This window comes from Moschus berezovskii, chromosome 14 (genome assembly GCF_049115385.1).
Source record: "Moschus berezovskii isolate FMDL1 chromosome 14, NW_MosBer_1.0, whole genome shotgun sequence".
Lineage (NCBI taxonomy): Eukaryota > Metazoa > Chordata > Mammalia > Artiodactyla > Moschidae > Moschus > Moschus berezovskii.
The window spans coordinates 28,548,344-28,575,470 of NC_142473.1; the positions used below are offsets into that span (position 1 = coordinate 28,548,344).

Genomic DNA, 27,127 nt, shown 5'->3' on the forward strand with positions numbered 1-27,127 from the left:
TAGGCTGCTAGCCTCAGCTAGGCTGGGTGTTGTTCCTGGGGCTACCACAATGAGGCAGGATTTAGAGAAACTTCATTTTGAAGATGAGATTTGCTGCACAAGGGGTTGAAAGTGAAATTGAGTGCTTACACTGACTAGAAGAGCGGGTTAAATTCTTACTCATTTAAATTAAGTACTGGGCATCTTGTCACGATCAGTGTTGACTTTGCACAGGAGCCCCCCACACTCAGACTTAAAGAAAGCTCAGGACTCACAAGACTTCACTGTAATTTTCATTTTACTTCTTCTAACAGATGTCATAGACCAGTGAATTAGGCATGTGCTATATAACAGAACCTTCTCTTTACTCCCCATCATCCTTGGGCCTGTAAAGGCAGTCATGTAGATTTCTAGGAAGCCCTTCCCTCTATTAAAATGTCCAGGACTGTCTTGCTGCAGGTTTGGATCAGGGGCTATTGATTGAATTCTTTCTAGGGACAGTAACTAATCTATCTTTTGTTCTTGCATCTCTTTTGCCTCTTTCCCCATTTCTCCCTTCTAGCCCTTGCCATTGGCCCAGGAAACGCACCCTGCCCCGCCACGCAGAACCAGGAAGGAAAGAGAGCCTCATGCCTAAGCCTCGGGGAGCACCATGGATCTGACAAAGATGGGCATGATCCAGCTGCAGAACCCCAGCCACCCCACGGGGCTCCTGTGCAAGGCCAACCAGATGCGGCTGGCCGGGACACTGTGCGATGTGGTCATCATGGTGGACAGCCAGGAGTTCCACGCCCACCGGACTGTGCTGGCCTGCACCAGCAAGATGTTTGAGATCCTCTTCCACCGCAACAGCCAGCACTATACTCTGGACTTCCTGTCTCCCAAGACCTTCCAGCAGATTCTGGAGTATGCATACACGGCCACGCTGCAAGCCAAGGCGGAGGACTTGGATGACCTGCTATACGCCGCTGAGATCCTGGAGATCGAGTACCTGGAGGAGCAGTGCCTGAAGATCCTAGAGACCATCCAGGCCTCAGATGACAATGACACGGAGGCCACCATGGCGGAGGGCGGGGCCGAGGAGGAAGAGGACCGCAAGGCACGCTACCTAAAGAACATCTTCATCTCAAAGCATTCCAGCGAGGAGAGCGGCTATGCCAGTGTGGCGGCCCAGAGCCTTCCTGGGCCCATGGTGGACCAGAGCCCTTCCGTCTCCACCTCATTTGGCCTTTCAGCCATGAGTCCCACCAAGGCGGCAGTGGACAGTTTGATGACCATAGGACAGTCTCTCCTGCAGGGGGCTCTTCAGCCACCCGCCGGGCCTGAGGAGCCGACCCTGGCTGGGGGTGGGCGGCACCCCGCGGTGGCTGAGGTGAAGCCGGAGATGATGCAGGTGGATGAGGTGCCCGGCCAGGAAAGCCCTGGGCCCGCCGAGTCTAGCATCTCAGCTGGGATGGGGGACAAGGTGGAGGAAAGGGGCAAGGAAGGGCCCGGGACCCCTACTCGGAGCAGCGTCATCACCAGCGCCAGGGAGCTGCACTACGGACGGGAGGAGAGCGCTGAGCAGCTGCCGCCTCCAGTCGAGGCCGGCCAGGCGCCCCCCGGCCGACTGGAGCCCCCTGCGCCCCCAGCTGAGAAGCACCTGGGCCTCTACTCCGTGTTGCCCAACCACAAGGCCGATGCCGTGCTGAGCATGCCGTCCTCGGTGACCTCGGGCCTCCACGTGCAGCCCGCCCTGGCTGTCTCCATGGACTTCAGCACCTACGGGGGTCTGCTGCCCCAGGGCTTCATCCAGCGGGAGCTGTTTAGCAAGCTGGGGGAGCTGGCTGTGGGCATGAAGGCCGAGAGCCGCACTGTCGGGGAGCAGTGCAGTGTGTGCGGCGTGGAGCTTCCTGACAATGAGGCAGTGGAGCAGCACAGGTAGGCCCCTCTGCGCCCGTCACCCACTCCCTGAATTTCTGGCCTCTCTTCCGCCTTTCTTCCCAGCTGTCCCCTAGTCCTGGGGCCTGGCTCCCTTGTTCTCTTTGCTATTTGTGAAAAACCACCTGGGCGGGGGGGAATCACTTTCCAAGTGTGTTAAGAGAGCTTCCGGTCTTTCCTGAACATGGGGGAACTTATGCGCCCAGTTCCTTTTTAAAAAAATTTTTAAAATTTTTATTATTTATTTATTGATTGATCATGTCACGTGGCTAACAGAATCTTAGTTCCCCAATCGAGGGTTGAACTTCTGCCTTCAGTAGTAGGACTGCCAGGGAATTCCTTTTGCCCAGTCTTTACTAAGCTCTTTGTGCTCTTTTGGCATTTGGGCTCCCGTTTTGCTTTTCCTGCTGTTGGGTCTTTTTTCTTCTGCCTGGAGAGACTCCTAAAGTGGAGGGAGGGAAAGGTGGGGTGAGGAGGAAGGGCCCATGGCTGGGGTCTGGCCACTCTGCCAGGTTTCAGGTACCTGAGTTCCCCTGCGGTGGTTCCTGCTAAGGCCGGCGTGTCTGCAGCTCAGGCGGAGGGGAGGGGCTGGAGTCTGCTTAGACCCAAGAGCAGCTGCAGGTTCCGAACATTGTTCCTGGTGAACCTTCGTCACCAGGAATGTTGCCTCCTCTCCCTTTTCATTCTCTGTCCCTGTAAACACGTTTCGGGGGAGCTGATTTAAATTCAAGGGAGAAGGATGGGTATGAGAGACATTGGTTTTGCAGCTTGCAGTCTTATTCTTAACCCATCTCTACTCACACTGAATTAAATACCACTTTGGGCCAGCATCGGCTTCCCTCTGGCTTCTGTTTCCTTCTCTGTGAAATAGCCCTTATGACATGCCTGGTTCAAGTGCTTTCGTGGAGTCATATTTTTGTAAACAGCAGTTTTCCCAGGTAGATGATGTTCTTGTCCATAGGGAGATAAGACCTTTTCCCAGGGTCATGTAGATACAGAGAGGCAGAGCTGGATTCAAATGCAGGTCTTAACCTTCTTGCACTTTGCTGCCTCTCGGAGTTATTCAGTCCGAAAGAGTGTCTTGTCTGCACAACGAAGGGTTTTGAAATTGCTCATCAGAAGTGGAGTAAACACAGAGGGAATCTGTAGTGAGTTTGATGTGCCCATCACATTACCTACCCTCCAGTTCCTGGGTCAGGCGAGGGGTGTCAAGAAATCCAGTTTCTCTTTGTCATCTGTGATAACATTTCCCTGCACTCTCTTGCCTGCTGTGCTGCAGATCTTGGGTGGATTCTTCAGTTTTGCACTCCTCTCCTCGCTGTCCCCCACCCCCCAGTTCTTCTGTTGACCGTTCAGGAGGAGGTGTGGGGAGAAGAGGTGGAGGCATGGAGTTAGAGGCACCTGGAGGTCATCTCATTCCACCAAGCTGAGTCAGAACCTCCTCTAACACCGCTTAACCGGGCCTTCTGAGACTTACTTTTTGGAAAGTGCCGCTGAGCTCCACGTAGCTGATTCTCTTCCGGTCGGGTGCGAAAAATAACCGCCACTAAGGTGTGTCTTCGTGATGCTTGTACTGCTCAGAAACAGACCGAGGTTGTGTGTGTTTTTGCTCACACTTTCCTAAAGAGGAAACCCTCTCCCCAGACTTGACCAGATACATTGATCGCCTTCTCCGGATGTGAATTATTTCAGTTATGTGCTATGAGAAATGGGGTATAGTGGAAAGTAATTTTAAAATGGAGATTTCGTTGACGTATAGCAGTTTCAGGTATATAATGATTTGGTATTTGAATATTTTATGAAATGATCACTATGATAAGTTGACTTAATTAAAATCCATCACTCTAGATAGAGAATTTTTTTTTCTTGAGCACTTCTAAGATCTACTCTCTTAGCGACTTTCATTATGTAATGCAGTGTTGTTAACTATAGTTATATTGTGTGTTATAACCCCAGGACTCATTTATTTTTTGACTACCTTTGACTACCTTTTCCCATTTTCCCCAACCCCTGTGCCCTGGGAAGTAGGTTTTTCTTTTTTTTTTTCCTGGCTTCTTCTTGGGTTGTTTTTGCTTCTCTTTACCTGCTGCTGCTGCTGCTGCTGCTAAGTCACTTCAGTCGTGTCCGACTCTGTGTGACCCCATAGATGGAAGCCCACCAGGCTCCCCCTTCCCTGGGATTCTCTAGGCAAGAACACTGGAGTGGGTTGCCATTTCCTTTACCTGAGAGGGCTGCAAAAGATATTACTCTCCCAGGAGTTTTCTGTGGGACCCTTGTTCCTCTGGGGAGAGCTGGAGGGTTGGATGTGTTCTACACCCTGCTCCCCACCAGAGCGTGGGTAACAGAACTAGCTATGTCTAGCACTGAGAGCTTGGCAACGTTATGTAACCTTTCTGAGTCTTGCTTTACTTTCTTTAAAATGGAGGTGTTCTGCAGGGTGGGGTGCTGGATTAATAAAGGAACATCCAGAAATCCCTGGAGCTGCGACTGGCACTTAGAAACCAAGAGGGTGAGGGCTGGACCCTCAGTCTCCTGCCTCACTTGGGTCTCATCTCTGCTTCGCCCCCGTGGCTCTGAGTTCCACGGTATAGTGTCCACGGCCCTGCCATTGAGGGGTTTAGTTGGCTGGGAGGTTGTGCAAAGGATGTTGCCGTCCTTCTGAGCTTGTGATGGTGAGCCGCCAGTCCTGGCGTCCTTGGTGTTGTGCCCTGGGCTGCTGACACGGGAGAATGTGCTATTCACTGAGGGTGGAAAGTGGGCTGCCGCCACCCCAGTAGCTGGAGCCTGGGGCTGTACCCTGGGTGGAAAGCTGTGGGGTCCAAGGAGATCAGCGACAGAGAATGTTCCTGCATGCTTTCCTCCCTCACTCTCACTGGCAGCCCCTGGCTTCCGATCTGACGTGCTTTCAGGAGGCTTCACCTCTCTTCTCTCTCCCAGACCTCCAGGATGAAGGTGCTGCTTCCCGATTTCCTGCTGTTCTCTTGTGTAAAGCTGCCAGCATAACACAAACAAAAAAGTCAAGACAAAACAATCAGGGTGGGAGATTTTGATGTCAGGAGGCTGTGGATGTGATAGTGATGAACATGATGAAATAACAGGCTACCGGATTTATTTTATTTTGTTGGTAAGCCAGTAGGCTAGAGCGTTGGTAAAGGTTAGGTACCTGCTCGCATAGTTGCTTTTCTTCTTGCGGGGCGAGAGTGGCAGGTGATGGGCAGAAGGGCATGGAGAGGAAGGAGGGGGAGAGTGTAGGGAAGGGAGGCAGGCAGGAAGGTGTGTGATAGAATCACATCAGTGTGCTTTCCTTGTGGCTTGGTTCCAGGCTGGGGAGAGGGGAGCCTATTGGGGTGACAGTTGGAGTGAAACTTTGTAAAGTTATGGTTCCTGCAGTGCATGGTGAGATGTAAAAATAGTATCAGATGTTGCCTGATGGATTGATGGAAAGCCCACACAGAGATGCTACCTGGGTAAATCAAATGGGGCTTACCTGCCTAAAGGATCCGGAAGGAAGTCAGAACAATCAGCGGGCCTGCTGGATAAGCAGATCTATCTCCAGGCAGATGCAGGAGCAATGCTGGATTCTAAAACCTCCCCAGCAGGCTCACATGGCAGAAGATAACGTCTGAGGGAGGGAGGGTCTCTTTGGGAAGGTTGGACTCTCCTCTAAATTTCCCTGGTGGCTTAGATGACAAAGAATCTGCCTGCAATGTGGGAGACCTGGGTTCAGTCCCGGGATTAGGAAGATCCTCTGGAGAAGGGAATGGCAACCCACTCCAGTATTCTTGCCTGGAGGATTCTCTTGGACAGAGGAGCTGGTGGGCGCCAGTCCATGGGGTCTCAAGAATCGGACATGACTGAGTGAACTAACAGTTTGTTTAAACTTGATTTCTGTTCTGTCTCCTTCTCTCCCTGAAAGGCTGGGCCTTGTCTGGATCTGATCTGGGGACCAGCTGAACTAGGCCAGGTGCATAGTCTCCTTCTCAGAGTTACGTACATATGATAAGATTATAGGGAATAATGTGATTGACTTAGGAGTCAACACAGCCCTCCTGGGCCTCAGTCTCCCCAGGCTCATGAACCTAAGTCTTTTTTTGTTTTTTATGGCCATGCTGCATGGCTTGTGGTATCTTAGTTCCCTGACCATGGATTGAACCCTTGTGCCTCCTACAGTGGAAGCGAGTAGTCCTGACACGCTGGACTGCCAGGGAATTCCCAACCTGGTCTTAATACGTTTCTGAATTAAAGTGCCACAGAATCAGGGTGGGATCTGGCTTCCCAAGAACCTCTGGATCTCCGGCAGACAAGCCCTAGGATCAGCACTGTGTGTCCTGCATACACACAGGAGGAGCTCTTGTCTGGTTCTTGCAGGCATGCTCAGGAACCCCAGAGATGGGCCCAGCCCCGTCTTTGCACTCAGGAGTACAGCTTTGTTCAGAGGCTCCCCAGGCCAGGTCTAGTGTGCATGACCATGTTGCTGAGCCATCAGGTCCTGCCTGGCTCTTGCCTTGGTGTCTTTCAGGTGGCCAGCTGCACGGTTTTCAGTGGTTGACCATGTAGAGGGCCGGTAACTGTTGACCTTGGTTTAGGCCACTTGGAGAATTTAGATGTTGCCCTGAATTCTTGGTCCCTTCTCATCATTCTGTCAGCTTTAGGCACCGCTGAGGTCATTCCAGGTTCTGTTTGGAAAAGAGCATCCAGTGGGATAATGATAGCCACAGTAGTAATATTTTTTTAAAGGTACTTAAATTTATTTTTATTTATTTATTTTTTGACCAGGCCATGCGGTATGCAGGATTTTAGTTCCCCAATCAGGGGCTGAACTCATGCCCTCTGCAATGGAAGTGCAGATTCTTAACCACTGGACCACTCGGGAAGTCCCAGCAGTAATATTAATAATGCCTTTTATCAGTTGTCCCACTTTTTCCTTTGCAAAGCACCTGTTTTAAAAGTACTTTATTTATTTTGGGCTATACTGGGTCTCTGATGCTGTGTGGACTTTGCTCTAGTTAAGGCAATCAGGAGCTACTCTTCGTTGCAGTGTACAGTCTTCTCATTGTGGTGGCTTCTCTAGTCACGGAGCATGGCCTGTAGGGCTCACAGGCTTGGTAGGCACATGGGCTTGGTAGTTGCGGTTCCCGGGCTGCAGAGCACAGGCTCAATACTTGTGGCGCCTGGGCTTAGTTTCTCTGCAGCATGTGGGATCTCCCCGTCCCAGGGCTCGAACCTGTGTCTACTGCATCTGCAGGCGGATTCTTCACTCCTGGGCTACCAGGGAAGCCCCTGCGAAGCACCTTTAATGACTTCATCTCTCTTAACCTCCTGGCCTTCCCTCAGGGGGTGCAGGTCTCTCTTTCCATACCTGTGATGGAGAAGTCCGAGAACCTCTGAAAGCTGAAAGGCTTTGTGTAAGTTTGCAGCAAACTCATTTAGTGGCAAAACCTGATCTGAACTTATGTGAGGCTATATTTATCTCGCCTATTTTGAATATTCATATGTTTTGCTGCAAAAATATTAATGTGTTTGATTACAGAGTGGTTCCCTAGACTACTTCTGGGCCTGGTGAACTCTCAAGGCCCCATAGTACCTTTTCAGAATCTGAACAGTTTGGATTTCCAAAGCACCAAAGATTTGGGTAAGGGATTGTCACCGTCATCAGCTCCAACTTACAGATGAGGAAAATGGGCTTTGAGTGAGTAAGTGACATGCCCAAGGTCACATAGCTGTCTATAAATGGCTAGAGACAGGAGCTCGGCTCGCCTTCTAATTTGCAGGCCTGGGAGCTCCACGCCAGGCCATATAAGCACATGGGCATTGCCATTCTAGGTCAGATCCATCTGACCTAGTCTCTGGGCGCCAGTACCATCCCTAAGATACCACCGTTGGAGGTTGCAACTCTGTTCCTTGACGTCAATCCTAAAGGTCAGGTGGAGCCCGGCTTCTCTTAATGGCTATTTATGGCTGCTCTGTCATTCACAGATTTGCCCAAATCCTTTCTGAAACCATTTCTGTTTCCAGGAAGTATCCTTTGGGGATGATGAATGACTTAAGTTTATAAGCTCCTGGGCTCCTGGAAATCTAGTCTGTTCAAGAGGTCACTGGTTGTGAAGATGGGAAGATGGCTTTGTGGTGTTGTGTCCTGCCATTTTGGAGGCTGCTTCTGTATTTTTTGTTTTTCAGTTCTGTCACTATTGTCAGTCTCTTTTTTTTTTTTTTTTCTGGAGTTTAACGTCTTAATTTGTAAAACCAGGCCCTTCGATGAGCTATTTCTGGTTTGTTGAACTCTTAAAAAAAAAACAACAAACTTCTCCTTTGCTCCTTTGGCACTCACTTATATCTTTATGAAGTCATTTTGGTTATTCGAATTTTGCTCTGTTTTGGAATCTGGTTTGGCAGTCAGCCAGTAAAATAGGGAGTCAGTTTGATTTGATTCTGTCTGCTCTGACTTTGTTTTTTAATGCTTCAACCTGTTTAGGGTTACTGAGTCATCTGGAATATAGACTGAACTCTTGGGAAGTTTGAAGATGAGTTCTTTTATTTTCTTTCTAATGGAAGAAAGTTGCCTACTCTTTCATCTCAGTGAAAAGTCCCATTTTAACTTGCTGTCACTATTGGTTGGAGCTGCTAATTGCTAGAAGGAGAGGGGAAGAAAGCTTCGGTTCAGCAGTACTTTTCCCTCCTGCTTGTTCTAGGAAAGCTATTTATGAATCTTTAAAATAGTGATTATCCTAAACTGTTAAAATCAAAACTCCATTCACAGCTCGGATTTCTTGCTAATTCAGGGGAAAAACAGTTCTAGTTATTTTCATTCAAAAAAATTAATGACTTTAAAACAAGTCCAACCAAAAGCCCACGTGTGAGACATAAAAAGTCTTGCTAAATGAATACAGGCGTGCCTCAATTTGCCCGTAGGAAGGTTCTGGAATTTTCCACAATAAGTAAAGGTGTTTGTAGTCAAATTCTGTTTTGGTGGTTTTAAGTGAAAACTCTGACTCAGTGGCATTTATTTTGTTAGTAAGGAAAATCTACCACCGCGTCCCCGCTCCCCAGCCTCCAGCACCACCTTTTTCACTTAGTGATGGGCATTTTGAGCAACTTACACTCTCTGGGTCAGAATCTTGATTTCACTTAGCGCTGTGTGGCTCTGGTTACGTTACTTAACCTCTCTTTGCCTGTTTTGTCTGTAAGATGGGGATCATCACCCAATACCTACTCGCTTGGTTGTTGCAGGAATTAATCACTCAATGTTTGTCATGAGCATGGAAGAACAGCAGAGAGCAAATGTTTGCTGTGGTATTTTTGCCACCCTTGCTGATGTGAAGCTGGCAGTGCAGGGTACAGTTTGTGTTCCTGTTGGTTGAGGTCCTGCTTGCCCTCAGAGGTGTCCGTTTATCCCGCACCTGAGAACCGCTGGTGTTTTTGCAGCTGGTTCACAGTGAACACCCGCATTTCCCCCCAAAAAGCTGCACTCTTGAGGCACTGTGGCCAGGGCACTCTTTGTCCCATTGACCTGAAGCCTGATGAGTCATTGCAGCCTTCTTTTAAATTGAGCTGGGCAGCACTCCACTGTCACCAGTTATGAATGCTGAGGCCACTCACCAACACCAGGTCCTGTGGCGTGTGCGCATGGCCAGGCCAGCAAATCACCGTGATGGGAGCACAGATGCCTCCTCACCTAGAGGAGTCTGGGCTTTGGGGGCAGCATGCTACCAAGCCCCTTCCCACCCCCCAGCAACAGTGCAGGATGCTTCTAAGGGCAGGTTCGGCAAATATCGCCTTGAGTGCTTGATACACATGCTGAGTGCATTCGTAGTCAGTATCTTCTCAAAACCTCTAGCCACCCGCTGGGGTTAGATATTTGTTTCCCATTCCCTGATGGACAGAGGGAAGCCTGAGAGGTTAACGGACTGTTCCCTGGTGAGATGGTGAAGGGTGGCACCAGGGTTTGTGCCCAGGTCTTCTGGCTTCATGTTTGTGCTTGTTTCTACAATGTCCCGCTTGGATCTTCAGTCCCTGATGGAATCAGAAGGGAAGGGAGGATACAGGAAAGACCAGCTCCATGTTCCCTGAAGTTGCTGACCAGGAGGCTCACCGCTTGGCCAGTTCTGGCCTCCTGGCTTTGTCTGGTGGCTTGGGAAGAGGGAGGGAGAGTACTGATTACCTGGAAGGGTTTGTATCTTGAGGGGCTGGGGTCACAGGAGTCCATCATCTCTTACAGACACAGGGAGAGGCCAGATTCTAGCAATAAAGGGGGTTTATGCTGACTTCAAAAACAGAAAAAAAGAGAAAAAGAAACCCACTTACAAAAATAAAAATCCCGTGCCGTTAATTGCATGCCAGCATAATCAGAAATACCCCTTTCTACTGTTTCCCCTTAAAAACCCCCGTGTCCTTATTATGCTGGCTCAGTCTAGAAAAACTCTGGTTGGGTTTTGCCTATGCGAGGCTTATCTCTGCAGCTGCCAAGAGGGAATCCAGTACTTGATCGTCAGCACGGAAACTTCGGCTAACAACTCACAGAAACCTGCTTGGTTCTAAATTTCTTGCCGTCTTTCAACTCTTGTCCTCGAGACATGACATTCTTTGGCAGGGACAGAATGTGTCCAGCTTTGTAGTGGGACGAATCCAGGTTAGATGAGAGAAAGAACTCCCTGAAACAGAGGGGGCATTCCTGGCGGTTTTATTAGAGTGTGCAGTCACAGAAATGTTGATGGGAGGAGGAGGAGTCGTGGGCCAGTTGGAAGGAGTGTTTCGCAGTCTCCCCTGTTTAGGGTCATTTAGATCGTCCGAGGTGATAAGTAAGGGTGTATACACCAGGCATGCTAAGAATGAGACAGACACCCCACCACCCCTGACTCTGCAGGCAGACAAGGTGTATAGGACAGGGGCATAAAAACTGATCTCAGACGTGCGTTTGAGTGCCTCGTGGTGGATCTGGGCAGATTTGGGTGGATGGCTTCACCTGTCTGAACGGTCAGGCGCCCCTTCTGTAAAGGGAGGTTGTGTAGCCCCTTACCTCTCAATGTTGTGCAGACGTGCTAAATGGGTGCCCTGTAACATGAACACCCAGCAGGGACTCACATGTGAGGCTGCCCCCACCGCCCCCCACGCTTCCCGCTCCTCCTGTGACCCCAGCCTGACAAGGGAGCCTCTTGCTCCAAGCCCCCAGCCACCCTCTCCTGCCGTTGGTCTCTAAGTGGATTAGCCGAGTGTTGTGATCTTAATGCCATTAGGCCTGTTGGCACAACTCTCCTTGCCATAGTGAGAAGCAGATGTGGCCGAGTGTAATGGCCCTCGGTGATCCATCAGGCCTGGAGCGCTGGGGGAAACATTATGAGTGTTAATTTGGGGGAGTCTTTTTATGGTAGCTGGGGGAAATGTGGAGGGATTGTTGGAAATGTATTTATTTAAGCTGTTCAGCAGGTTAGATGCTGCCGGGGGTCTACAGTGGCTGAAGCTCCCACCTCCCTCCACCCACGCCACCCCCAAACCCCTCCTTTAAAGAAGGCCCCTCCCCAGCCCTGCAGCCCAGGCCTGATTGCTTCCAGAGTTGGAGAGACAGCTTAGCAGGCTCTTGTTTCTTGCCGATGTACCTTATTAGTAGCACCTGGCATCATAACCCGCTAATGGGAACCAGCGCTCTCCTCCTGCGTGGCCAGTGACAAGTAGCCCTGTCAGCCGGAGCTTGCCGTGCGAGGAAGTTCCTGTTAGCTTTATGGTCAGGAGAACTTGTCCTGTTCAGGAAATGAATGTTGCCGCTAAAGGTCCTCGGCCCTGACCCTGGCGGCGTAACCTGTGCGGGCTGGGGAGACCCCGCTCAGGATGCTTGGGATTTCAGCCCCTCTCTGGTTCTTGTCATATGTAAAGAGGGAATCATTGTGGTATGTTGCAGCCTTGAACTTTTGATTTATGCAGCGAGGGCGACTTAACCGTTTCCATGCCTGGGCCGCCATGTGGTGACAGAGCTCAGGGTGTGCACCTAGGTGTTGGGGGGTGGAGGACGGCGCCCTCGTGCTGGCTGGTGGAGTGGCTGCTAGAACTTCAGGAGGACGCTTTGCTTGCTTTTCCTTCCTGGACCATCTGGATTGAAGTTCAGGAGTGCTTGTTGCCTTCGGATGGGTGGGAACCTGGGATGCTTTGCGTCTGCGATTGAACCTGGGTTTGAATCCATTCTCTGCCTGTTTGGAGCTCCGCGATAGATACCTAGCCACCTGCTTCCTCATTGAACCAGGAAGTTAATAATGTTAATTTCATGCGTGCTGTCCTGATGATGTTCCTAGGATGGCGCGCATGGGACCCCTGGGCCAGGCACGTGGCCTGGTCTCAGGGCACAGTGTTGGGAGGGACGTGCGTGTTTCCTTTTTGCTCATCATAACATGGTTTGAAAAACGGGGGAGAATGGCAGAGCACTTTTTTCGAGTATCAAGACCGTTTCTCCCCCTCATCACAAGCTAAAATCTTTACGGAAAGACTGCTTAGGTGGCTTCTCCTTCTGTCTTTTTCTACCTGTGAGTAACGTTTGTAAATGTGACTTTTGTGGAGAACAGCAGCGTTTGACCTCATTCTCAAGGTGAACTCTGGCCTGACTCTTTGAGAAGAGGCGTTTGTGAGTTGTCTGGAGAGAGGATGCGTCACTTTTGCTGCGGCCGCTGCCTTGCTAAAGGCCCCTGGTGACAAAGGGGTGAACTGCACCAGGGTCGCTGGGAAAGGGTGGGCCTGGCGGGGGAGGGAGGGCTGGGATGGGACGCCCCCGGAACTGCGAAACAGACCTGTCCCTCCGTCTCTTGCATTTATGGCATCGTTGACAGTAGCTCAAGGAAAAATAAAAATAAGTTCTTACTGACTGTGTGGTTGGGTGCAAAGAGTGAAGGACAGGCGTGGTCAGCTGATGACCACCGTAACTCTCTGGTAACTGTTAGCCAGGGTTTTGGGGAGTGGGACCCTCGATTGATCGTTGCGGGGCACACACACTTTCTGGGAGGTCGTTCTTACTCCCCTCAACCCTCTCTCCATCCGTTTACGTAAACAGCGGCTCCTGCCCCTCTTGGAGCAGGTGAAAGCTGCTTTGAGGGCGTTTGCAGAGTAGGGATTGGAAATGTTCGATGCAAAAGTGAAATCGTGACAGTTGTCCCCTCGATTCTCTGCTAAATTAAGGATCCGCTAACATTTCTGAGTCTACCTCCTTATATACCCCCACCCCCGTCCCCTTGGCAGAAGGGATAAAGCCGGTACCTAAAAACAATGTGAAGCCGCTGCTAAATCGAGTGACTCTAAAAACATTTTTCTTTCCTTGAAGTTGAGCGTGGAAAACCAGGGCTGGACTCTCGAGCGCTGCAGACCCGTTTAGGGCCCAGGGCTGGCCCCTGCCTCAATTCCTAGCACAATGGTTTTCATTGCCACCGGCGACCCCCCTTCCTTCCCCCCTTCATAATTATCCACTATTTTACTTTTTGTGTCCTGACAGCTACAGAGTGGGTTTTGTGTTTTGAGCTGAGTAGCTGCTAAATATTCCCCAGAAGCCAGATTCAATGGCTCGAGGGAGGGGATAGGCCAAATCTTGGCATCTCCTGTTGCAAAAAAGTGAAAAATATTTCTGTTTGCAGTTAATTTTAGTGGCAAGCAGATCATGTTAACTGGATGTAATTGCTTCCAGATATGGCGGAGGGTTTTGTGTGTTGAGATGAAGGGTCTGGTAAGTGCTTACTTCCTGTGTAAATTAGCCTATTCCATTCAGGCTTTCATTCTGGCCAGCCCTGGATTCTGTCATTCTCCCGTTTCCCCCTCCCTAGCCCACAGCCTGGTGTGAGAAGCAGCTTGCTCTGTCTGTCCATCCGTCCGAGTGCAATTCTTTTGTCACTTGGAGCCACTCACTTCTTGGTGCTTGATGCAAATTTGCCCTTAAAATAATGAGAAGGGATTGAAAAGATGCCAGCCGGGCCTGCCTCTTTCTGGGAAAGGCAGATCTGCCGAACCCAGGAGTAGGTAGTCCGTACCTGCTAGTCCCGTGGATGGTGTCCAGAACCCACAACTCCTGGTTTTCCTTGGTTTTTTTTTTTCCCCTACTGCCCGCTGACCCCTGCTCTCACCTTGGAGAATAGCTTTTTCAACCTTTCTGAACAAAGCATACTCCAATGGTTCTGAATCCCAGAAAAATGAAATGGCTGTTGCAAGGAGGAGAAAGTTTGGGCCATGGATTCTAGCCATGGAAGGTTCTCTTAGACATGAAGCCACCACTCTTGCAAAGCAGGTTGGAGCAACATACACACACACACCTGCCCCTCCCTGAAAAACAGGAGAGGCAAATCCACCCAGGAAATCTTCTCCACGTTCCTGTGGGTTTCCAGGGTTGGAACTGAGGGAAAAGTGTTAAGATTCACGTTCTCCTAAATTCCGATTTTGTCCTGTGGCCAGTCCTGCATTCTTAGTGCTATTTGCATAAGAGATTGCTGTTTATCTTCCTATATCAACTCCACTGATAACCCCTGTGGTCTGTTTAACAATCTATGAGGAGTAGATTACTTGATAAATGCCAGTTTTTTCAATATGCAAAGATAAACTGTTGGGGTCAGGGTGAAGGGTGGAATGAGGAAGGAGAGACCAGGTGGGGAGCTCGGACCCTCTTTCAGATTGGGGTGGAAATGTGTGAGGGCACCTGATGGCAGAAAACAGGTATCTTGTAAAACACAGCCGCTGCATTTATCACCCAGTTTATCAGCTTCCTGCCCTCCTCTGCCTTTCTCCCCCTCCGTGTGGACAGGCAGCCTCTGAGAACGTTTCAACGAGTGGGCTGTCGAGACCCGTGTTCATGCAAGATGGGAGAGGGTGTCGGTAATCTTGCTTCTTGAGTTCCTGTCTCTTTCTCCATCCTCTCCCCCTCCCACAAGTTGTAGGCTGATAAGTAATGCGTGCTTACTAAAAATATGTAAATCTGAAACCTTCAAGGGATGGACTTTTCCTACCTGCCCTGAATTTGCTTCTTTAAGCAGAGTGCCTGGTTGGGGAAGAAGCGAGGTGAAAACTTCTGACCCCATCGCCTAGTCAATAAGCTGTCTGAGAATCAAACAAAAGAGTTTGGACTGGCTGCTAAGGCTTGGAACCCAACTGATAGCTTTGTTTTGATGTCCTTGTAATGTTTGCAGATCACAGAGGGTGCTATTTAGAGCAGGGGTATCTACGCGGACAGACTTACTGGGAAGTTGAAATAGTGAGCACAAAGTCCAGAAGATGCTGAAGATAGTGAAATACGGCCCAGGAATTGGGGTGGGGGTGGCAGGAAAGAGGCTCTCTGGGAGGTGGTGGAAGTGCTGTTTTCTAGGAAAAATATGCAGTGATGGGAAGAATGCAAAGTTCAGAGTAAGACATCCTGGATGAAAACCCAGACTCCAGATTTACTAGCTGGATGCTTTGAATAAGTTACTTAGCCTTTCTGTGCTCTGTGGCCAGTATACCTTTTAGGTGGTTATTTGGATAAAATAACGTTTAAAGAGGAAATTCCCTGGCGGGTCAGTGGGTAAGACTTGATGCTTTCACTGCTGTGGGCCTGGGTTCCATCCCTGGTCAGGGAACTAAGATCCTACAAGCTGCATAGTATGGCCACACAAAAAAAGGTATAACAGAGAGAAGGCTCTGTGCAAATAGGCACTTCTGAGCCTTAGAACTAGGCCCTTAGAAGCCTTCTGTTTTGGCCCTAGGGAGCAACTATGAAAGGAACCAGGGAAGTCTTTTGTTTGGGGCACTGCTAAATGGAAGGTAGCACTGACTGCTCTTGCGCTAGCAGTCAGCAGGTGAAATAATAGACGAACAATTTGAGCGCTTCCCAGGTGGCTCAGTGATAAAGAATCCCTCTGCCAATGTAGGAGACGCAGGTTTGATCCCTGGGTCGGGAAGAAGCCCGGGAGAAGGAAATGGTAACCCACTCCGGCATTATTCCCTGGGAAATCCCATGGACAGAGGAGCCTCATGGGCTGCAGTCGCAAGGGGGTCGCAAAAGAGTTGAACACGACTTAGTAATTAGGCAAACAAACAAATTTGAGCGCATAGTGAATATGAAGGTCTTCGTTTGTGAAGTGCTACTTGCTGTAGTAAAGAAACTTCTGTATCTAGTAAGTGATCACTTAGTCCTCTGATGTGGCCCAGGCCCCAAGCATTTTGGAAATCTTTTGGAATCCTTTCTGAAGCCTGTGCCACATTCTTTTGCCTCGTCTTCTGGGAGGGTAGATTTGACTTTTGGAAATGGTCGAAATAATTCAGTGACAAATCTGGTGAATATAGTATGTGATGACATTGTTGACTGTGGCTGACTCTGAAGGCAGATTTTTGGAGAGAGTGTGTAGAGAGGGCATGTCAGCTCAGCTCAGGGTGCATGGGGCCTTACTTCTTGGGTGGGAGGTGAACAGGGCCAAGGGACTTGTGACTTCCAACTGATGACCCTGAAGGAGTCGCCCCACCCTCACCCACCCCCTCTAGGCCTGGGGGAGACTCATCTCATTGCTGGAGCGTTTCTGCATCTGTGGTTTGGCCTCCTGTGAGTTTGGACTCCCAAGAGGCCACTTCTGGTGTTTAAAAAAAAAAATCTAGCCTGTCACGAGTCAGTGTTGTTGGGAGTCAGGAAGAATGGATTGAGTTCGGATATATATTCTCCAAGGGGATAGGCACAGGAGGCTTTAGGAGCCCCAGTGAATCCTGACTTCCATCTCCTGGGAAGGTTAAAGGAGCTCGTGTGTTAAAATCCTATCCTGGTGCCTGGCACACCCTCAGCGTGGCTAGTCCCCTTTTCTGACATCCTTACTTGTCCTCAACACCGCAAGGCTGGAGGGAGGAATATTTGACTTTCCTCTCCGTGGGAACCACCACTGGGCTGTCAGTCAGTCCCATTCACCTTGGGATTGTCCGTCAGACCTGAATCTTTTGTGACCTGGCTGGGCAGGGGGTCGGGGAGGGGGCACCGCTCAGACCCTCTCCTTCTCTCTCCTCGCTTTCTGCATTATTTATAGTAAAACATATTAACACCGAGTGTTAAAGAGGAAGCATGAGTCATTCCATTGAAACCATTGATGACATAAATAAAAGCAAAGTGCTTACTATGTGTTTTGTGCGGTATTTAAGGCCAGGTGGTGCTAATTTGAATGCTCCCCGACTGGATCTGTGAAAGTCCCACATATGTGGGAAAAAATTCAGGTTTAACCAAAGGGAAGTTAGTTATTGAAAATCTGTTTTGGTATCTGCTTTCTCCGTTTTCTTTACTTCCGATCCATATTCAAATCCTGGTTGTCTTCTTTCCTAGTGAGAGGGACGGGCTTATTCTCTCGCTAGGATTTGTTTGTTTTTAGAAGGTTGGGGAGTGGGGCAAGGGCGGTTCTGGGTGCCCCGAGTCTTCACCCCTCTTTTCACCTCCTGGGGAGGGAAAGCTCTCAGAACCCTCACCTGCCTCCCAAGCTGTGGGCTCTCAAGGTGACTGGTAATCGTAGGCTGATAGACCTGGAAGGACCCATACGTTGTTTATTTCGGCATGCTTGTTTAGGATGTAAAGTACGGAGGTTCAGAGAGGCTCTGTGACTCACCCAAGGTCACATAGCAAATTAGTAAGGACTAGAATCCATATCCCTGCCTACTTTAATTCCTTCTTCACAAACCTCCCCGTGGCTGCCGGGGTCTGCTCCCTGCTTCTGCCACCAAGGAGGATTTGAAGAAGGATGAGAATAGAATCTGACTTCAGGGCAGTTTCGGATCTTTGGCTGCGTGGGTGGATGTTTGGCACGGTGACTGGCCTGGTGGGGTGCTCATTAACCTGTCTCCTGCTCAGGCCAAGGGGACTAGTGTGCACTGAATTCTTTAGATTGTCAGGCAGTGCACTGCTCTGGGGTTTTGAGTATTGGTAAGACCTGGGACTTGCCCTTGAGGAGCTTATAACTTGAGCAGTTGAGTTAAAATACTGCAAATGTGTACGAGTAGGTTGATAACAACGAGAGAAAGTAGAAAATGGAAAGATTATGGCAGGTATACTGGAAAAAAAACACAAGGCAATTCAGAGATGAAATGCCTTCCACCTGGAGGGATTCATTTTTAATTAAAACATTTCTTTTTGTTGTTGCACACTTACTGTGTGTGGGGCCCCCGATTAGGCCCCTAGAATTCAGTGGTGAGCAAGACAACAGAGTGTCTGGCCTTGTGGGGCTTTCTGGATGGGGGAGAAATGTAGCTAGTATTCTTCTGAAAAACTGTGGGGTTGCAATTGTGGTAAATGCTGGGGTCCTGGATAATACAACATTCCCTTTGGCTGGAATGAGGGTGATTAATAATGGAATGGTAGGTTAGGGTCAGGTGGGGGGTGCCAGAGAGTGCCAAGCCAGGGAGGGGACAAGGCAGGGTGGAAGGGTGGGAAGAACACAGGCGGCCTGAGGACAGATTGTCATGCTGCCACTTGTAGACTCTGATCTTGGCCACACGCCCGAAACACTGTCAGCTGTGGTTTCCTCATCCTACGGTGGGGTTATCATGCGGGATATCATGGGGGCTTGCCTGAGGATTTCAGATAATGCAGTTAACACATTCTGCACAGGACCTGGACCAAGGTAGTTGCTCAATAAACGTAACTGTTGTTAGTTCGGGGACTTTATCCTGGGGCAGTTGGGAACCTCTGAAGGTGTTTGAGCAGGAAAGTGACAAGGTCTGAGCTGCCCTCACTGGTCATCTTGTCCCCCGGTGTCCGAGCTCCCAGGCTACCCCGGCTCTGTTTCTGCCTTCAGGTCTGCAAAGGAGTTTGTTTAGCAGTTAATCATCAGCCCCTCTCCCTGCGTCTTGCACCCAGCATCTAGCAAGATGGAATGACGTGACACGAAATGGACCGTTGCCACCTCTTCTCGGCGGGCGGAGGGTCTGGGAGAGGGAGAGGCACTGGGGAGAGGGGACTGCAGCCCTGGGATCAGAGGAAACGACACCACGAAAAGCTGGCCAGTCGGACTGTTACTGGCTGTCTGACGCTCTTTTAATAGAAACCTGAGGGTCTGAGCTCAGCCTAACCGTCCGTCGCCCCGCTTGCTTGCCTGATAGCAAGTGGAGGGCTGGTATCTCCCGTGGGCCAGTCTGGGCTGTGGTTGCAGCCGAAGCCCGCGTCTGCAGAGCGACAGCGGCTGGGGGAGATAAGGGCCGCATTGTGTAAGAGGGGCTTGGTCTGTTGGCCCCGCGGCTCCCGGCCCCTGGTTAACTGCTAACCTCAACGGAGGAGCGGGCCCTTGCTGGGCAAGGCCGTTCCTGGGCCCCTCGCTGGTTCCACTGATGCCTTTTTGTGGTTGGATAAAGGAAGCTCATGTAGGCCGCCCACAGTGCACACTTGGGCTTGGGCTACGGCTGTTTGCTTGTTTTGTTTTTCTCCTTTGTCTTTTCTTAAAAAAGAGAAGCTGAAAGGGGGACAGTCTTGCTTGGCACCTACCGCCCATAGCCCGAAACGACAGAAAACAAGCAGTTCCTAAACCAGACGGGAAAAACATCCTCCTTCCCTGCCTGATATCCCCGGGTCCCCAGAGGCCAGCTTGGAGAATTCGGTTTGGGGGCTTGACCGGAGGGGGCCTTCCTTGGTGGCTTAGTAGTAAAGAATCCGGCTGCCAGTGCAGGAGATGAAGGTTCAATCCCTGGGTCGGGAAGATCCCCTGGAGGAGGAAATGGCAACCCACTCTAGTATTCTTGCCTGGGAAATCCCATGGGTAGAGGAACCCAGTGGGCTACCGTCCATGGGATTGTGGAAGAATAGGACACAGCTTGGCAACTAAACAATAATAACAACTTGACTGGAAGCCCCTGTCCTGGAATCTCAACCCCAGGCCAGGTTTTCTACTATCCCAGTGGCTGGGTCCAGAGAGCTGCGGTAGAAAATACATTGTACTTTGCTTTCTTTCTTCTTTCCATCTTCCCCAGCCACTTTCAAGATGGATAAGTGAGCCATAGTGTGTTTTCCCAGCTCTTGAAAGGATGATGGAGTCTAACGTCCTGGCTTCTGGCGTTGTCCTGTTGTGATGCATGATAGGGTAGAAGGGACTTTGGTGGCCAGCCCCCATTCTGAGGCTCTCGTGTGTTCTGTGCCACCGAGTCTCTCCATGGACCCCTCAGGACAGGGATGTTGCTGTTCCCTGAGCAGCCAATTCTCCTTCCAGAGAGTTCTTACAGCCCCACCACTACTTCTGCTCTTTGGCGTCACAGAGACTCTGGGCCACAGCCTTTGAGATCGTTGTAGGATAGCTATGTGTCTTCCTTAGTTAGGCAGTGGTTTACCATATACCATGATTTTAGCTCGCCATTCTCGTAACACAGTTGTAGGTGCTTCCAGATTTGTCAATTTTATATCGCTGCCAACATCAGAAGGAAGGCATGCACTGACATGTGCAGGTGAAGAACCAGACACTCACCTCCGTTGTTTGAGGTGTTATACTTCTATTAATGGGTCTTCTGAGTGTCTGCCTTCTGTTCTTTCCTCTGGCTGCCCTGAGGTTATTTCCCTTGTACTTGGCTGTCTGATTGCTCCCAGAGACTGCAGTGATTCTTCTTTTTGTGGGGAAGGTCACTGGGGGTAGCAGGAACAAGGGGTTGGATACGAGATGATCTCTCTGAATATTAGCTAGAATGGATGGTCATTTGCAGGCTTGGTGGTTGCTGCATGCCCACTGCAGGGGTCTGGCTCAGGGATAGTCAGGGGAGGGCAGGTGGTGATTTAAAAGATTCGAGGTGGTGGCTTATATTGATTTTAGCTTATCTGACCCTTTAGCTAGAGGCTGCTCTTCCCTCAAAGTGTCTTACTAGCTGTAACTTAAAGCAGCAGAGAAATGTATATCATCCCTTTCTTTGCATTAATTAGGATGGGGAAATTCATTATTTAGAGGGATAAGCGCTTCTGAGGAGGGAGACTTTTGAACCAGTTCAAAGATCTGTGGCCAGACTGCGGGATTCCCAGGTAGCAAGTGGAGATGAAGGTGAGAGAGTTGATGAGACGTGAGTGGGGAGAAGGAGGGGTGAAGGGTCAGGAAGGGGAGGCATCCAGAGCCCTGTGCAGCCTCGCAGGGATCAGATGCCCTTCTCCAAGGGGCCCAAGTGAGCAGCTCTGGGAGCAGGCTGATCCTGGGTCTTCTAAAAATGTTGCTTTCTAGGTTTAAAATACAGTGTTTAGATTAACTGCTGCTCTGGCATGTGGTCTGGTTAGCCAAGGGTTAAATTGTACATTTCCCCCTTTTAGTCATAAAGCCAGTTACAGATCTACCCTGGAGCCGGGTCTTCCTGCCTTGGTGGGCGAGTCTAGAGGACCTACCAGAATGATCAGTGATTTGTCTGAATTCCAAAACCCTACCATGATGATTCTGTTCTGAAGCTGTGGAGTTAAGGGCGAGTGAATGGGTAGTGACCCCTTTCCCCCCAGGAATTCTCTGGAAGTTATGTTTTGGATGAAACCTGTGATAACTAGCTTTTTTCTTTGCTGGTTTATCCTAGAATGGAGGCTGTGGCCCACAGAACAGTACATTTTTCATCTAGGCCCAGGCCTTACACAAGCATACCTGAAACTGAAGGTTCAGCAGAACTTTATCTGTATTATATGTTATGTGCTCTGATATTTTCTCTTCTGTTTAACTTTCCTGTTTCATTTAACATTTGTAAATCAAGACCCACTAATGGATTGTTACCCATAGTTTAAAGAACACCCTGATAAAGTGAGGATTTAGCCATGGGTATTCAGTTCAAAAGGTATTTACTGAGCACCTGCTGTGTGCTGGGTGCTTACCAAGTGCTGTGAGGTAGCACATGGCTGTTAATAAAGCCTCTTAAGAGCTCACAGTAAAACGCATGATGGCCACACATGTATATATGGCTCTGTGTGTGTGTGTGTTTATCAGACATATGCTCAATTATTGTTTTAGTGAGATACTAGGGGAGCGCAGGAGAGGAATTGAACAGTTCTGATTGAAGCTTCAGGAGGGATTCATGGAGGAGGTGTCATTGGCTGGTCTTGGGTGATGGCAAGGATTTGGAGAAGTAGAGATAGATATTGCCATTTTTAGCCGGGAAGTGAGAAGAGGTGACCGTGTCTGTGTTTGGGCAGGTGGCCCACAGACAGCTCAGTGAGCTGGAGTAGGGGATAGACATGGGATGAATGGGACAGCAGGCAGAAAAAATGGATCGGAGCCAGGCCTTGGGGCTCTTTGAATGCCAGGCTAGCAGTTCTGGGCAAGGCTGAGTTGGTTGGAGGTCGGGTAACTGAGATTTTCATAGAAGACAGACCTGGGAGAGGAGAGGCCATGAAGTCGCTCCGAATGCTAACCCCCCCACCGCCCCCATTGCTATCCAGCCTTCACTGAGTATTTGGGAGTGGGATGGAAGTGGTGTAGAGCTTTACAAGCAGCCTTGATTGGATGCTGGCTTTTCCCCCAAAGTTCTTCCCATCCTAACTCCTTCCTACAGTCCACACCCTGCTTTGGGAGAGAGAACTGCCTCTTTGGGGCTTCCCTGGTGGCTCAGATGGTTAAGAATCTGCCTACAATTTAGACCTGGACTCGATCCCTGGGTCAGAAAGATCACCTGGAGAAGGGAATAGCTACCCACTCCAGTATTCTTGCCTGGAGGGTCCCCGTGGACAGAGGAGCCTGGTGGGCTACAGTCCATGGGGTTGTAAAGAATCAGACACGACTGAGCAACACTCACTGCCTCGTGGAGCCCCCTGGTCAGCGACATTGAAGGGCCCCCTTAGACCTGGCGCACACCTGGCCTTTCTCACGTTCAATCTCTGCCCTTGGCAAACATGACGCAGCAGCTCCAACTCAGCCCTGGGCCTCCCAGACGTCAGGCCACTTCCAGGAGAGCAGGGTTTGGAATGAAAGTGCTTTTGTTTGGGGCGTTTTCTACTCCCCCACCCCCACCCCTGCTGGACCTGAGTTGCCCTTCTCTTTCTCTGTGGTCTCCAAGTCAGGCCTCTGTGGAAGCTCCTTCTCACCGTTTGTCCCCAACCCCACCACCCTGCCCAGCTTGCCCCGACAAGTGTTTCTAAGCGTTTCTAAATATACACCATTTCACGATAAGCTCCACGGCCTTCTTACCAGGCTGTTTGGGCTCGCTTTTTGTCTCCCCAGCTACCACACAGGTGCTCTGTGAGGGTGGTGATCATGGTTTATCCATCCTCTCTCCCTCAGCTACCTGACGCCTTGCTGAACAAGCGGCAGCGATTTCATAAATTACAGCTAAGCGGGCACCCGCTCTGGAGTAAGCCCTTCATGAGTGTGAATATACTTCATCCTCACAACCAACCGTAGGGGTGGGTGCTGGGGTTTTTAAGAAATAATTTTATTTATTTGTTTTTGGTTGCACTGGGTCTTCGTTGCTGCTTGGGGGCTTTCTCTGGTTGGGGTGAGCAGGGGGCTACTCTTGTTGTGGAGTGTGGGCTGTGAGTGCAGGGGCTTCAGTAGGTGAGGCTCACCGGCTCAGTTGCTTCTCGGCATGTGCAGTCTTCCTGCACCAGGGGTCAAACTCATGTCTCCTGCATTGACAGGTGGATTCTTGTCCACTGTGCTGCCACGGAAGTCCCGGGTGCTGTTGCAGAAATCCTTGGGCTTCCAGGTTCACTCTCCTCAGCTTCGGACTTAGGTTCTTCTGCCCCAGGATGCTCCTTGGTTTATCTCCATCCAGCCTTCATCAGGGTGACTTTGTTGACGCTCTTATTTCAAAGGCAGCCTGTGACCTCCTAGTTCTCGAAAGCAGTGTACCTTCCTGGACTCTGTAACATCAACCCCCCTGCCCATCCCCCTCAAGATTCCTGAAGCTCCCTCCCTAGAGGGAGTGTGATCTAGTACATGGACTTCTGCAGAATCTGTGCTTGCCTTTATTTAAAATCTTCATTGGTGAACTTTTTTATTAAAAATTTTTTTGGAGAAAACTGAAGTGTAGTTGATTTACAGTGTTGTGTTACTTTCAAGTGTAGAGCGAAGTGATTCAGTTACACACACACACACACACATATTCTTTTTCAGATTCTTTTCAATTGTAGATTGTTACATGGTACTGAATAGAGTTCCCTGTGTATAGTAGGTCCTTGTTGGTTATCTGTTTTCTGCATGTCTTTGCCTCTTGTTGAGGGGCAGACACTTTGGTCCCCATAGTCTGCTTCCTCATCTGCCAAGTGCTGGTAGCTTCTCCTCTTCACAGCAGAGGCGGGTGGGGCACTGTCACTGTGTGTCCGCGGTGGCTGAAGGTGGCCCTGTCACGCCACAGCGGAGTGTTTCCTGAGATGATGTCCTTGCTGTTTCTCCTCTCTCCATCTCATGGTTTCTGTGGTCTGCTCTCTGTGGAAGACTTCCAGATCTCTATCGCTAGTATTTTTGTCCTCCCTGTGTTGCCCACATGCCTTTCTAGCTGCCTGCTGGGTACACCAGTCCTGCCAGAAACTAGAACTTGGTGTGCATGGGTTGAGTTCAGCACTGGCCCTCTTGGGTCTTCTCCTCTGTGTCCTCAAGTTCTGCCAGAGGCTCTGCCCCCATTTTCAGACCATGGCATTGTCTGTGTCCCCTGCCTTCCCTTTGTCTGGCTCATCTCCTCCCTCTCACTTAATCAGATGGATATCCAGCCTCCTAACCAGCCTTCCTGCAGTGCCCCTGACCATGGCTTATCACCACATCCTCCTGAAGCAGAGCTCTGATCATGCTGCTGCCCTGCTCAAAACCCACAGTGGCCATTACCTCTTTCTAGAGAAGCAACTGGAGAATTCTTAGCTTGGTGTTCAGAACCATTGGGGATCCTAGATTCCAGCTACATTTCTGTGCTTCTTCCCTTTCTTAGCACATGCCTTAGGACATATGCCCCTCAAGCGGAGGGACCATCTTTTTCATGTCCGAGTTGACAACCTTTTAGCCCATCATCCAGCACATGGAGGCTCAGTACATGTTACTATTGCATCAGACTCATTCCTTCAATTGCTGTAACTTCTCTACTTATCACAGCAGGGCCAGAGATTTCAAGTTCAAGCACAAATGCTGTCTCCTCACAGCCTTTCTTTGTGCATCCTCCCCTTGGCTGCCAGTGGGAAGTAAGATGCCCTCGGAAGCCTCCCATGCAAAGGGGTATAGATAAAACTTGATGCTTATTATCACCATTTCTGTTCATTTCTTTCCTCCAACACCCTTTCTGAGTACCCTCTGGGTGCTCTTCAGTTCCATAGCCATCCCTCCTCCTTTCCTCTTTCCCCCAAGTCCAGTGCCATGCCCTGGATATTGTAAGTGTTCCACGAATCTTGTTGCGTAGTGAACTGGAGGTTGTCTGATGGATGGTGGCATTATTATGAAATGGGTGGGCTGAGCTTTCGGAATATCTGCAGTGTAGTACTAAGGGTTTATTTCAGTTCAGTTCAGTCACTCAGTCGTGTCCGACTCTTTGCAACCCCATGGACTGCAGCACGCCAGGCCTCCCTGTCCATCACCACCTCCCAGAGCTTACTCAAACTCCTGTCCACTGAGTTGGTGATGCTATCCAACCATCTCATCCTCTGTTGTCCCCTTCTTCTCCTGCCTTCAATCTTTCCCAGCATCAAGGTCTTTTCCAATGAGTCAGTTCTTCATATCAGGTGGCCAAAGTATTGGAGCTTTAGCATCAGTCCTTCCAATGAATATTCAGGACTGATTTCCTTTAGGATAGACTGGTTGGATCTCCTTGCAGTCCAGGGGACTCTCAAGAGTCTTCTCCAACACCACAGTTCAAAAGCATCAATTCTTTGGTGCTCAGCTTTCTTTATAGTCCAGCTCACATCTGTACATGACCACTGGAAAAACCATAGGAGTTAGAGATAGTTAAATAGCATGTCCATCACTCAATGGACTTGAATTTGAACAAACTCCGGGAGATAGAGGAGGGCCGAGGAGCCTGGCATGCTGCAGTCCATGAGCTCGCAACGAGTCAGACACGATTTAGCAATCGTGAACAATCACAACAGCACCTAAGGGTTAGCCATCAAGGCAAAGCTGGTAGTAAAAAGAGAACCCAGAAAGTGGGCCCAGGCTTGGGGACTATCCCAGCAGAACTATCTTTGCTAGGAGCTTTTTCTTTTATCTTTTCTTTTTTCTGTCTGCTCTCCCCCACCCCTTTTCTGATCAGTGCCAAATGTGTCCTAATTGGCATCTTTATTATGGCAGGAATCGTCTAGGCAGCAGCAAGGGCTGGGGTGTGCAGACGCTGTGTGAAGAAGGGAGGTAGCCGGGAATGTGGATACAGTGCCTTGTTGTGCAAGCGCAGGCATCCAGTGTACAACTGCCCACCTTTACCCACTGGGTGACAATGAGCAGGCCCCGGTGCCAAGAACCACGAGCCCCTGCAACTGGATCCTCCTCTTCCCTCGCCCTCCAGCACTCCCAGAGGAGACCCACATTCCAATGAGCAGCAGTCCTTGGAGCAAAGGTGTCAGGGAGAGCTTTGCTGGGAGGGGTGGAAGGGCCCAAGGGGTGGACATTTGCTGGTTCTGCTGGGGATTTCCTGTGGGTTAAGGGAACCTGGGAGGGGCCGATCCTGAAGAGAAGGACTCATATAAGGACTTCTCATCTGCACCTGCTCGCCTGGTGAGCACGCTGGTACCACTGCACTGAATTCCATACCATGGCTCCAGTAAGAGGGCCGAGATTGTGGCTTTTTCTTTTCTTCCTCCCAGTGCCCAGCCTGGCACAAGGTGGTGACCTGTGATGTGTTCAGTGGGTTGAGTTGTAGAGGGTGCCTCTGATCCCCAAGACCTGGGGTTGGGGATCAGCCAGCTCTCGGCTCCTAGAAATCGTCCCCGTTCCAGACTAGGCATAGACGGGGAGAAGCAGAGGCCGCTGAGCTAGCTGGTGAGGAGACAGAGGGGAGGACCATCTGGCTCCCGTCCTGAAGGGCTCGCTGGGGAGTCGTCCTTTAGTGCTGTGTGTTCTCTGCTGGCCTGGTGAACCTGGTGTAGGTATGAGCTAGATCTGGAGACGAGAGGGGCAGGGAGGCTGGATGGCTCCTTCCCTTTTCTGTCCTTTTCGACTTGGCAAGTAGGTCCCAAAGTGTTTACATTGTAAAGGTCCATGGGTTTTATAGGCACCCGGATGGCAGGTGCAGGTCTATAACTGCACTTGCGGCCTCCCTGGGGCAGCCAGCCAGGCTCAGGGCAGGAAATGGCTGATTCTGGGTCACTTGGCGGCTCTTGTTTGCTGCTGAGATTGTTCCTGTAATCAAGATCTTAGATCTGGAAGGGACACGAAGAGAT

General features: G+C 50.1%; 1 protein-coding gene across 3 annotated transcripts in view; it reads left to right on the forward strand.

The window, feature by feature from the left end:
* The window catches only part of ZBTB16 (zinc finger and BTB domain containing 16), a 207,445-nt gene that overhangs the window by 3,081 nt on the left and 177,237 nt on the right, over nucleotides 1–27,127 (forward strand). For all 3 annotated transcript variants that reach the window (XM_055423048.2, XM_055423049.2, XM_055423050.2), the window contains exon 2: nucleotides 542–1,899. In XM_055423048.2, the coding sequence (XP_055279023.1) occupies nucleotides 632–1,899 (1,268 nt within the window). In that variant the 5' untranslated portion in view covers nucleotides 542–631. The remainder of the gene's footprint in view (nucleotides 1–541; nucleotides 1,900–27,127) is intronic.